The following is a 12,585-nucleotide window of genomic DNA, read 5'->3' as shown; positions in this document are numbered from 1 at the left end:
TGTGTGTGCCCTGTGCGCCGTGTGCCCTGTGTGCCCTGTGCGCCGTGTGTGTGCCGCGTGTGTGCCCTGTGCGCCGTGTGTGTGCCGTGTGTGTCCTGTGTGTGCCCTGTGTGTGCCCTGTGCGCTGTGTGCCGTGTGCCCTGTGTGCCGTGTGTGCCGTGTGTGAGCCGAGTGCGGTGCGGTGGTCCACCGGCTCCTCCCCGCAGGGTGACACCTGCTCCTCAGGGAAGTCTGGTGGCCCATCTGCCGGCCCCGCCTTCACCCGGCGCCCGCCCAGGACACAGACCACAGCACCGGGTGTCAGGAGACGCTGGTCTTTATTCAAGAGCTGGGATGGGAACGCGACGAGGCAGGTGTTGGTCTCGCGCCGGTGACCCGGCGGCCCGGGCAGCTGCCTGGCGACCAGGTCAGCTGCCTGGCGACCAGGTCTGAGGTATTTCACGGCCGGGCTGTGGCTCTCGTGCAGCGCGGCCGCCGGGCCGGGGGCCAGTCTCTGCGCGGAGGTCGCCGGCGGCGGGGCTCAGGGGGCTCAGAGGCCCCGGGGTCAGACGCAGTTGTCGGGGACGCAAGGGGCCTCCTCCTCCAGCGCCGGGCAGGGCGCCCCGTGGTTGGCGGGCCGCGAATGGACATAGCGCGTCCTGCTCTTGGCCCCGGGCCGCCCGCACGGGCCTGCGCACAGCCCCCAGGACGACCACAGCGACACCTCGCAGTCCAGCGGCGTCTCCGGAGCTGGGGGCGCAAAGAGGACGGTGAGCGCGCCGGGGCTGCGGGGGAGGAAGGGGGCCCTCGCCCGAGACCGCCTCCGAACTTGGCCAGGAAACTGACTCTATCAGCGCGCTCTCCAGCGGCCTCCAGGGCGACGCCACCAAGCACACCCCCGAAAAGCCACCCCCAGCCACTGGGTGAAGGTTTCCGCCCCGAGAGCCCGACGCCGTCTGGGCCCCCGCTCTCCGGGGTGGGGGGAGGGGGGAGGGCGGGGGGAGGGGGGTAAGGCGGGGGAGGGCGGGGGGCCGGCGGAGACCCTGTCGTGAAACGTTCTCTGACGTGGGCACAGACCGGCAGGGCCTCCACCGCCTGCTCTGCTGTTCCAGGCGCCGACCCTTCGGGAGGCTGGCACACTGGGGGCGCGGCCCCCTCGCTCGCCCGGCACCGGCGCACCGCTCGGCCCTCCCCTGCGGGCAGCACCGCCCCCACCGCCCCGCTGCCGGGAGGGCACACAGGGGTCGGCTGGGACACCGGGCGGGGCCGGGGGCCTCTCCGACTCACTCCTGGGCTGTAGAAGTGTGAAAGGCTTTCGGCCGAAAATGCTGGGCAAGAGTTAACTCTTCGGTTTGGAGTTGAATGAACCGAATCCCAAATCTCTCAGAACCAGCGTCCCCAACCAAATGCTCCCATCCTGCTTCTGAAGTCGCTCAGAGACGCGGGGTTCACGCAGCCCCAACGGCGCTGCCCCGCCCTCTGAGCCGCGGCGGCCTCTCCCGGTTTGCCCCGTCCTCACACTGCACGCGGCCACCCAACCCGGCTCTGTGGCCTGGCGACGGTGCTCTGCGTGGGGCGGGCCCAGGCCCCTGGGGGCGGGGCGCACGCGGGCCGGGGGCGGGGTTGCCTCTGGGATCAGCGGGTGTCACTCCCCAGGCGTTCCCTCTGGGGCGGGCGCTGACTTTCGAGGGTTATTCTAAGGGTGGGAGGTAAGAGCTGGAGCGGAGCTCAGGACCAGGTGATGTCTGAGCAAGTGGTGAGCGTCGCGGCTGCCCGGCAGCCCGAGCGCCTGCAACCCAGGGTCACGCGTGTGAAGCGGGGGCGGGGGGTGGCCGTGGGTGCCTCGGAGGGGTGGGAGCTGGGCTCACCTGGCAGGCTGTTGGCGACCTCGTTGCCCCCGACCCCCAGGTCCAGGGCGGGCGGGAAGGCCCTGGGGCTGTGCAGGAGCCGCGCCAGGGTCAGGGTCACCGTAGCGATGGGAGGCAAGGACTTCAGGCGCGGGTAGTAGAAGGAGTTCACGGGGTGGCTGGGAGAGGAGGCCGTGATCTGGAAGAGGGGCCCGGCCCGGAGATGGGTCAGGAGGGGCCAGCCCCGCCCCCAGGCCTCGGCTGTCCTCCCCGGGAGCGCCGCCGTCCCCTCACCTCCGTCACCGTGTCCTGCGGGACGGTTGCGAACTTGGGGGATGAGAAGGTGAAGCCGCTGTCGGTCCCGGCGTCGTAGGGATGGAGGTCCACCGCCACCTGCTCCCTCCAGCGGCCCCCGTCACACAGGTCCATGCTCTCGACGCCCACGAACCAGTCGGGGCTGGGGACGATGCGGACCACAAAGGACACCTGGGGGCCGAGGGCTCAGCGGCAGCCCCCGCGCCCCGCTCCTGCCCGCCCGCCCGACGTCCACGCCGCGCCACTCACGAGCGAGTGCCTGGAGTGGGCCTCAAGCTGCGCGGACGTCTGCCCGGTGCCGCTGGGTACGGCTGGGGCCGAGAACACGCTGTGCACGCTCTGCAGCTTCTCCCCGGCGGCTTCCATCTCCCGCATCAGCGCCCAGGCCTCGCCGCGCTCCGCGAACTCCCTCAGCCCGTTGCTCGCATACTGGCCCTTCCTCCACAGGCTGTAGTCGGGGCTGTGCACTGCCCCTGGGCCCCACCCACCCGTGTGAGCATCACCCCTGGACACCGCCCCTCCCCCCGTGCAGCTGCGCCGGATGTCCCACAGCTGGCCTCCCACCGCCCGGCACCTGGCTGGTGGAACGGGCAACCGGCTGGCCCTTCCCGTGACCCAGGCCACCCTGCCCCGCCGCGGCCCCGAAGCCCGGGACACTGCTGCCGGCACACAGTAGGCACTCAGCCAGTACCTCCTGCACTGGAGCGAACTGGGTGAGGTCCCCTCCACACTGTGAAGTGCGGGGCCACGGTTGGGTGACCGCCCCCTCCTAGGCAGTGGGGGTCACCGCCAGGCCCACCGGGCACGGGACGGCAGGGGCTGCACTCACCCAGCAGGGGTGACCACTGCGCGGGCGGGCGGAACATCGGGTACTGCTTGGGGAAGGATGCCTGTGTCCACTTGCCCGTGAAGGTGATGCTGTACTTGGCCAGGGGCTGGGCCGTGCACATGGCCTCTCCCCCCAGCGGCTGGCCGGCCGAGCAGCCAAGGGTGGCCAGGAGGGCCCAGAGGGCTCCACCCCAGGCGGCAGCCGGACTTGGGCTTCCCATCACCTATGAGAAGGGGGGGGCACATGCTGCACCGCTGGTCCCCGATGCCCTGCGCACGGCCCCTGGTTACAGGCCCCCGAGGATGCCGGGCACCTCCCTCCACGTTCCCCCTCCAGGCTCTGGCTGGGCCTGACGCCATGGCTGGAAAGCCAAGCTGTGTTGGGTTACAGGAACCCAGGGCGCCTGGCCGGTTACACCTGGCATGGAGCTCACAGCCAGCTCAGCGCCCTGCGGCTTTCCCGAGGGACACACCTCTGGCTCTGCCGTCTGAGGGAACCCCGGGAACCAGGAGGGTCGCCGTGCCCCTGACTAGATGGGCCTCCCTCTTGGGGTGCTGCGGGTTTCTGGGCGGGGGCAGCGCCAGGAGGCCAGCGCACACAGTACTTACCCAGCAAGAGCGACCCGAGGCTGTGGGCAGCCGAAGGTCCCAGCAAGAGCCCAGAGCTCCAATTTATGCTGCAGATGGCACCCAGCCGGCCAATGAGGCCCCAGATCCTCCACCGCGACCGCCGGAGAGCGAGCGGAGCAGCAGATAGCACGCGGGGGAGAGGGAGAGAAAGGGACCTCAGTGCTGGAGCTGGCCTGGCCACCCGCCCGCTCTGACGCCGAGCAGATGCTGCTCCAGCGCTGAGGTCACTCCCCTTGGGCGCCGGCCACTCGCCGCACCCCTTCCTTTGTCTTTCCCTCCCGCCCACCCCCCTCTCCCCCCAGTTCTCTCCGTTCCCATCAGGCCCTCCCTGGTGTCTCCCCGGAGGGGGTGCCAAAGCCAGCTGCTGGGAAGAGAGCTGGGCCAGGGCCGCCAGCGTGCACTGCCCTCAGGGCAGGGTGGGACGTCTGGGCCATGGTCAGGCCTGATACCTGTCCGTCTGTCCGAGCACTGGGGACGGGCGGGAAAGCAGGGGCCCTGGGTTCAGTGGACACAGCTGCCTCCTTCCCGCGTACAGAGCTGCATGGAGCAGCCATGCTGTCCACACCGTGGCCAGGGCAGTGGACCGTCCCCCCCGAGGGGAGTCGGAACCATGAGGCCACCTTCCCCAAGCGCCAGGAGGTGACCCCAGGCCCCCCAACTTCCCTCATGGGGAAGAGCTCCAAGGATGCCTGGCATATGGAAGAAACTGCCAGCAGATTCTTATCTCTGCTCACTGTCAGGAGAACATTTCCAGAACCCTCATCATGGGGCCTGGGAGCCGGGAAGGACAAGGTAGTGGGATGGTCTGCCTTGTAAGAACCACCCCGGGAGCTTTAAAGCTTAAAATGAAGCATTCGGAGTTTTGAAACCACCTTAATGTTTTACACATTCCAAAAAAGAGAGAAAAATAAACAGAATCCACAAGAACAGACGGCAAACAAAAACAAATGATCGAACCTGTATTTCAAGTGAACAACACAGCCGCGGGGAAGCGGCTGTGAACGCGGCGTTCAGGCTGCGGGTCCTGAGGCTCCCGACAGAGCCAGCGCAACGGTTCTCAAACACTTTGGTCTCGGGACCCCTTACGCTCTGAAAAGTCACGGAGACCCACAAGGAGCTTCTGTTCGTGTGGGTGACATCCATCAACCTCACCGTGTTTGAGATCCTAATGGAAATGCTCGGAACGCTTATCAATTCACTTAAAAACAACAAAAATAAACCTATTGCACGTTGACATAAATAGCAATGCTTTACGGAAAACAACTCCTTTTCAAAAAGAAAAACCCTGTGAAAAAAGCGAGGAGTGCAGCTCTTTTTCCGCCTGGCCTCCTGGGAGGCGTGGGAGGGTCCCTGCCGCCCCGCGGTCGCTCCGAGGGGCGTGTCCTGCCCGTCGCCGTCCTCGCAGAGAGGCCAGCCATGCAGGGGTGCAGCCGGGGCTCGGAAGGCTCGTCGCGCGTGGGTGTGCCACGTGGCCTCTGGGGACGTCCCCACACCCTCGCGAGCCGGGCAGAACGGGCAGGGGTGTCTTCGCTCACACCCTGTCCTTGGAGAGGTGGCCGATCCGGGTTTGAGGAGAGAAGGTGGGAGGTCGGCCCGGGCCGTTTCGTGCCGGGAAGTGAGGACGTGCTTGGGCGGCGCTGGCCCGCCGTCCAGCGGCCGCGGGCGGCCTCAGGGCTCGCCCCGTCTTACAGGAGGCTCCCCTCCTAGCCCCTCGCACCCACAGCTCCGCCCTCCCGGGGCCCCACCTCGACGTGCGGCCACGGGGGACTGAAGGCTGCACCTTCAGTTTGCTCAGGGCTCCCCTGGGAGGGGCCGGGGGCGGGTGAACAGGGAGGCACTTCCTTTGGTGGTGGAGTCCTTGGGACACAGAGAGGGGTGCAGAGGGCAGCTTGGGGGCCGGCGGCCTGCGGCCCCTTGGCCTGGGCTGGGTCTCCTCCACCAACCAGGACGCGGTGCCCCGTCCCTCACGGGCACCAGGTGGGGTGGCATCTGGGCAGCACTTGACGGCCCTACGGACAGCGGGCTCCTCTGCACACAGGTGCCCCCCCATCGGGTAGAGTCATCCGTCTGCAGACACATGTCCAGCACCGCCGGGTCTCAGCGCTGGGGACACGGGAGTGACCCCAGCGGACGGAAGCCCTGCTCCCCGAGGCTGTGGGGCTGGGGACCTGGGTGCCTTTGTGGGTGGAATTCCGTTCTTCGGCGACTGCTTGGTTCTTTGGCTGACACCGAGGCCGGGGTCCCCTCCCGTACGTCGGTCTATGGTCAGTCACCCCGAGGTGGCTTCTGGGGACCGAGGCTCAGGGCTGGGCTGTGGCCAGGCCTCTGCAGACTCCACCCTTGCTGACGGCTGCCCCTCCCCGCTTGCCCCAGTGGCAGAGGCCTGTCCAAGCCCCGCTTCCCAGGCCTGCCTGCAACCCCCGCCCACCCACGACTCCGATGGCCGCAGCGGGCACCCCGACCCCAGACCCCCACCCCGGGGCCGCTGTAGCTCCAACGAGTGCCCAGCGCAGGGCGAGCCGCTGACACTCCTCCCAGGGCCTGGCGGTTCTCAAAGGCGTCTTCTAGCCGAGTGTTGCTCATGGTGGACTTGGGGCGGGGTCTGGGCTGCCCCAACTGGCCCCGGAGGGGCGTGGAGTTAGCAGAAGTCCCTGTGTGAGCTGCTGAGGACGGGCTAGGCACACGGGATGCCGGGGACGCAATGGTCGTGTCCGTGCCCCGGGGCGGGGCCCTGCCACGGCCCAGAACCCACGGGGCCCGAGGGACCTTCCGTTTGTATTCTGGCCAAGGGGCTCTTGAGGCCGGAGTAACAAGGGCTCTTTCAGGCGGGGCCCTGGGTGTGGGGACGCCCGTCTCCCTGGGAGCACCTAGACCTGGCGTGGAGTCCGGCTCCTCAGGGACTGGCCGGCTGACAGGCACGCGTTTTGTTTGCTGCTCTGTCCCCACTCCAGACGTTGACCGAGGGCCAAGTTCCTGCCAGACGCCACAGCCCGCACACAGGGGCTTCCCATCCCCGAGGCTGAGCCCTCCCAGCGCCCTGCTGGCCCCTTGCCTGCCCGCCCTCACTCCTGTCCCAGCACCTCCTCCCCGTGTGCCCCAGGGCCTTTGCACTGCGGCTCCTTCTATCTGGAGAGCTCTTTCCAGGCCGGCCTCTTCTCGTCTCAGGGAGAGCCCCTCCTGACAGGGCCCCCGGAAGGCCTGGTCGGCCCTGCCTTGTTTACAGTCTTGGCTCCTGCAGAGAAGTAAGTCTGCCCGAGCAGACAGGGATTTGCCCTGGGGGGTCCTGCAGCCCAGAGTCTGAGGAACGCAGCTGTGAGCTGCTGCCCACCTGTCCAGAGACCTCGCTCCTTCCCTCCTTCCCACCTCACTCCATCCTGGGTTCAGGGCTCTTAGCACTTCAGATTGGTGGGGCCTGAGTCAGGTCAGGGGACCCTGGGTCCGGGAGGCGCTAGGATGGGTGCTGGGTGAGCTGAGCCCCCCAGCAGCACCCGGTTCCCTGCGCTCGTGCAGGGAGGCCCAGTGGGGGCCTCGCCACCGGCTTGGCCTCTGTGGGTGTCGCCCCTGCGAGCAAGCCTGGCTTGCAGAAGGACCAGGGGAGCCAGGGCTCTCGCCAAGCCTCACCTTCACGGAGGAGGCCTCCACGGCCGCCGACCGCAGGCCTGGGAGGAGATATGCCTCCATCTGGCTGTAAACATGAACGTTCCCTCCTCTGCTCAGCAGTCCGGCTTCCAGAAACACAGGACTGTCTGTGCAGCAGAATTTGCTGTGTCTCCATCCCAGTTAAGATTCCAGGACCTCAGCAAAAACGGCAGTGAGGAGCTCGGAAAACACTGTCCGTTGTAATAGCAACGAGAAAACAGGCCCAAACGGCCAGAGCCAACTTTTTCTATACTCTGGAAATAAACCAGAAGCTTGCAGCAGTCCTTGGAGAGCTGTTTTTGGTTTTCTGTTTTTCAGTCAAGAAAATTAGCTGAATCTTGGTAAGAGCAGCTATGAGGTTTTTGTTTTTCACCATCTTAACCATTTTTCAGTGACAGCTCAGCGGCATTAAGCTCATTCACATGCTGTGCCGCCATCGCCACCATCCGTGCACAGACCTTTTCGTCTTCGGAATCTGAAACTCTGTCCCTTTCCAGCAACAGCTCCCTGTCCCCTCCTCTCAGCCCCGGAAACCCTCACTCTACTTTTGGTCTCTGTCATTTTGGCGACTCTAGGGCATGTGATCTGAGTGGAGTCGTACGGTGTTTGTTTTTCCTTTTGTATCTGGCTTATCTACTCAGCATAATGTTCTTAGGTTCCTCCATGTTGTAGCAGGTGTCAGAATTCCTTTGTTTTTTTCATGTCCCTGTAATTTCTTCTTCTTGTAAGTCGGTGTTTACAAAGTGTCATGTACATAAAGGAAATTATATTTTTCCTTGCATATAGCTCAGTGGATTTTCAGAAATGGAAGGCATTCGTGTCATCAGTGATTGGATCAAGGAGTAGAAATTTAAGAGCACAGGAAACCTCCTCTTTTGTTACCTTCCGGGCACTACCATCCCCTAAGTGAACACTGTCCTAATTTCCAACTTTATCCGTTATTTTTGCCTCTTTTTATGCTTGATACAAATAGTCACATAGTGTACTGTCGGTGTTTGACTCCCTTCATAGAATTCCCTTCCTTTTAAAGGCTGAATAATAGTCCACTGTACGTATTTACCACACTTTGCTTATTCATTCATCTGACAATGGACACCTCCACATCTTGGCTATTCTGACTAATGCTGCCAAACAAGGTGGCACAAGTATCTCGTCGGGACCCTGCTTTCAAGTCTTTGGGGTAGAAGTAGAATTGCTTCATATGGAAATTCTTTAAAAGCAATTTTTTTTGTTGAAGTATAGTTGGTAGCCCTGTTTTTAATGTTTTGAGGGACAGCTGCTGTCCCTCAAAACATTAAAGCCGTCATTGTTTTCCACAGCTGCTGCACCATTTCACATTCCGGTTAACAGTGCACAAGGGTTCCGGGTTCCCGCATCCTCTCCAAGCCGTGAGGTGTTTCACTTTGCCCTAGGCCCATGCCCCACCCTCCAGCTCTGTAGTAGCCTTGAAAATTGACAACCCAGATTCATGGTGAAAACCAGCAGCCCAGCACCACTGGAGAGATCAGAATGGCGCCGAGCACTTTCAAAGCACTGTCCCCAGAAACTTGTCATTATGTGACCTGTCCGTTGGTTTCCTGGAAGACCCCCACTTGCAAGGCTGTCTGTATTTGACTTGATTCGGAGCCCACCCGGGATGAAAAGCCTTTTCCCCGGGGCTGATTCTTGAAAACGGTTACGGACGATTAATGAACTTTGCAGCAGCCGAGGTGATGCATAAACATGGGGGCAAATAAGAGACTAACCAAGGAGCTTAGAAGGAAAACCTGAGGATGCAGACTGTCTGGCTGCGTGTTGAAAATGTGGCCCAAGACCCACAGAGCCCCGCAGTAAAGACTGGGAGACTCATTGGTTCCAGGCATTTAAGGAAATCTCTGTCCAGTCATTGACCACTAAACTGACGAGGCTGAGACTCAGTGACCACACGTGGCAAAGATTCAACAGAATCAACTCAGAAATGTCACTAAACAAACGGCAGCAGGCGGCAACAGCAACGAGTCCCAGGGAAACCACCAGGAAAATAACTGAGAAACATGGTAAAAGAAACAACAAGTGGGGACTTCCCTGGTGGCGCAGTGGTTAAGAATTCGCTGCCAATGCAGGGGACACGGGTTCGAGCCCTGGTCCGGGAAGATCCCACGTGCCGCGGAGCCACTAAGCCCGTGCGCCACGACCACTGAACCTGCGCCCTAGAGCCCGCGAGCCACAACTACTGAGCCCGCACACCTAGAGCCCGTGCTCCACAACAAAAGAAGCCACCGCGATGAGAAGCCCGCGCACCGCAACAAAGAGTAGCCCCCGCTCGCCGCACCTAGAGAAAACCCACGCGCAGCAACAAAGACCCAAGGCAGCCAAAAATAAATAAATGAATAAAATTTAAAAAGAAAAGAAACAAGTGAATTAAAATGAGACACTAGAAAATATCCCTTTAACACAAAGGGAGGCAGCATAGAGGAATAGAGGAACAAAAAAGATACAATACAGGTGAAGACATGTAGCAAATGGCAGATCCTACCTTACGGTTAAAGATTCGATATGAATTAAACATCGATTAACTGAGAGTGAATGGCAGGCCGGACCGAAATAAAAGCTGCTCTTACTACACGCTGCCTGCAAAAGACCAGCGTTGCCTTCAGAGACAGAAAGAGGTGGGAGTTAAAGGATGAACCAGGCGAACCAAACGGTAAACAAAAGCAAGGGAGAGGGACTCTACCGTATGAGGCAAAAGAGGCTTCAGGACAGATACGGTTAAGAGACAGAGAAGGGCGTTTTATAATGATAGCAGGCGAATCCTTCAAGAAGATGTAACCGTTATAAAGTATATGCATCTCACAATAGAGTCCCAAAATGCGTGAAGCACACCAGACAAACAAAGGGTGAAATGGACAATTCAACAGTAATCATTGGGGACTGTCAGCTTTCAACAGCCTGTTTTCAATGACGGATAAAGCAACAGGACAGCAGATCTCCAGGAAACAGAGGACGTGAGCTACTCTGTAGACCCAGCGTAGACTCGGCCCAGCAGGCGTCTGAGAAGACTCCGCCCAACAACAGTGTGCTTCAGCACATGGAGCGTCTCCAGAACAGACCAGGTGACAAGATGTCTCAGCAAACTTAAAATGGTTGAAATCATGCAAAATACGTCCTCTCACCACACCGGAATGACATTAAAAATCAGTAACAGGAAGACATTTGGGAAATCAAAAAATACATTGAAATTAAACCTTATACTCCTTAGTAACCAATGGGTCAAAGAAAAAAATCACATTATCATTTAGAAAATACTTTCGAGATAAATGAAAATGAAAACACAACATATGGAAACTTATGGGATGAAGCAAAGCCGTACTTAGAAGGAAATAAATAAGATCTCAAATCAGTAACCTAACCGTCCACCTAAAGAAACTAGAAAAAGGAGAGAAAACTAAATCCAAATCAAGCCGAAGGAAATAATAAATATTAGAGCAGAAATACATGAAACGGAGAATTTCAAAAATTGAGAAAAATCAATGAAAACAAAAGTTGGTTCTTTGAAAAGATCAAGAAAATTGACCAGCTAGACCAAGAAAAAAAAAGAGGAGATTCAAATGACTAAAATTAGGAGTGAAATAGGACACATTACTAATTACCTTACAGAAATAAAAAAGAATTATAAGAGAATCCTATGAACAACAGTACGCCAATAAATTAGATAACCTACATGAAATGGATAAATTCCTAGAAAGACACAAACTACCAATGCTGACTGAAGAAGAAATAGAAAATCTGAATAGACCTATAATAAAGAGATTGAATTAGTAATAAAAAAAACTTACCATAAAGAAAAGTCCAGGATCATATGGCTTCACCAGTGAATTTCACAAAATATTTAAAGGAGAATTAATACCAATCCTTCTCTAAATCTTCTGAAAAAATAGAAGAGGGAACACTTCCCAACTCATTCTACAAGGCTAGTATTACCCTGATACCAAAACTAGATGAAGTCATTGCAAGAAAAGGAAAAGGAAAGCTTTCCCCCTAAAATTAGGAGCAAGACAAGGTTGCCCACTCCTGTTACTTCTATTCTACATTGTGTTGGAGGTTCTAGCCAGGAAAATTAGGCAAGAAAATGAAACAAAAGGCAACCGGTTGACAAAGTAGAAGTAAAACTATCTTTGTTTGCAGATGACATGATTTTGTATACAAAATCAAAAGAAATCCGTACAAAAAATATTGGAGCTAATAAATGAGCTTAGCAAGATTGCAGATACAAGATCAATACACAAAAATTAGTTGTATTTCTATACACTAGCAAGAAACAATCTGAAAGTGAAATGAAGAAAACAATTCCATTCACAATAGCATCAAAAAGGATAAAAAACTTAGGAATCAATTTAAGCAAAGAAGTATAAGAGTCGTACACTGAAAACTATAGAATGTTGTTGGAAGAAATGAAAGAAGACATACAGACATCTCACATTCATTGATTGGGAGAGTTAGTATTGTTAAGATGGAAACATTCCCCAAATTCATCTACATATTCATTACAATCCCTATCAAAATTCCAACTGCTTTTTTTTTCCCCTCCAGAAATGGAAAGGCTGATCATAAAATTCATATGCATTTGCAAAGGGCCCCAGATAACCAAAATAACCTTATAAAAGAGGCACTAAGTGGGAGAACTCACACTTATCAATTTCAAAAATTATTACAAAGCTACAGGAATCAAGACAGTGTGTCACTGGCATGAGAATAGACATAGAAGCCAATGGAACATTATTGATAGTTCAGAAATGAACCTTCACATTTATGGTCAATTGATCTTTAACAAGGGTGCCAAAACCATGTGCTAGAGGAAAGAACAGTGTCTTCAGAGATGGTGCCAAGACAAATGGACGTCCACATGCAGAAGAGAGAACTTGGTTGCCTCCTCACACCGTATACAAAAATTTGGTCAAAACAGATCAAAGACCCAAATGTAAAACTAAAACTATAAAAATATAAAAGGAATCTTAGGTATATATTTTGTGACCGTGGATTTAGACAATGATTTCTTAGCTTTGACACCTGAAGCACAAACAACCAAAGGAAAAATAAATTATGCTTCATCAAAATGAAAAACCTTTGTTCTTCGAAAGACACCATCAAGAAAAGACAGTCAGGGACTTCCCTGGTGATGCAGTGGTTAAGAATCCGCCTGCCAATGCAGGGGACACGGGTTTGAGCCCTGGTCCAGGAAGATCCCACATGCCGTGGAGCAACTAAGCCCGTGAACCGCAACTACTGAGCCTGTGCTCTAGAGCCTGCAAGCCACAACTACAGAGCCCACGTGCCACAACTACTGAAGCCCACGCGCCTAGAGCCAGTG

General features: G+C 57.1%; 1 protein-coding gene across 2 annotated transcripts; it reads right to left on the bottom strand.

Annotated features, from left to right (window-relative positions):
• Positions 1–298: 298 nt before the first annotated feature.
• Positions 299–3,797, bottom strand: SPON2 (spondin 2). 2 transcript variants are annotated; one of them, XM_059067421.2, is made up of 6 exons: positions 3,579–3,797; positions 2,971–3,193; positions 2,391–2,614; positions 2,121–2,312; positions 1,848–2,025; positions 299–729 (listed from the first exon to the last, which is right to left on the bottom strand). In XM_059067421.2, exons 2-6 carry the CDS (start codon positions 3,188–3,190, stop codon positions 545–547), a joined length of 999 nt encoding a protein of 332 aa, XP_058923404.1. In that variant the 5' UTR covers positions 3,191–3,193; positions 3,579–3,797; the 3' UTR covers positions 299–544. The 2 variants fall into 2 exon arrangements, with proteins under 2 accessions (XP_058923404.1, XP_066892958.1); XM_067036857.1 differs by having other exon boundaries at positions 2,391–2,608; positions 3,579–3,794.
• Between the last annotated feature and the right edge of the window lie 8,788 nt (positions 3,798–12,585).

This window comes from Kogia breviceps, chromosome 6, assembly GCF_026419965.1.
Source record: "Kogia breviceps isolate mKogBre1 chromosome 6, mKogBre1 haplotype 1, whole genome shotgun sequence".
NCBI classification, from domain to species: Eukaryota; Metazoa; Chordata; class Mammalia; order Artiodactyla; family Physeteridae; genus Kogia; species Kogia breviceps.
The sequence above is the reverse complement of the archived record's forward strand: the minus strand, read 5'-3'. Positions and strand labels throughout refer to the sequence as shown.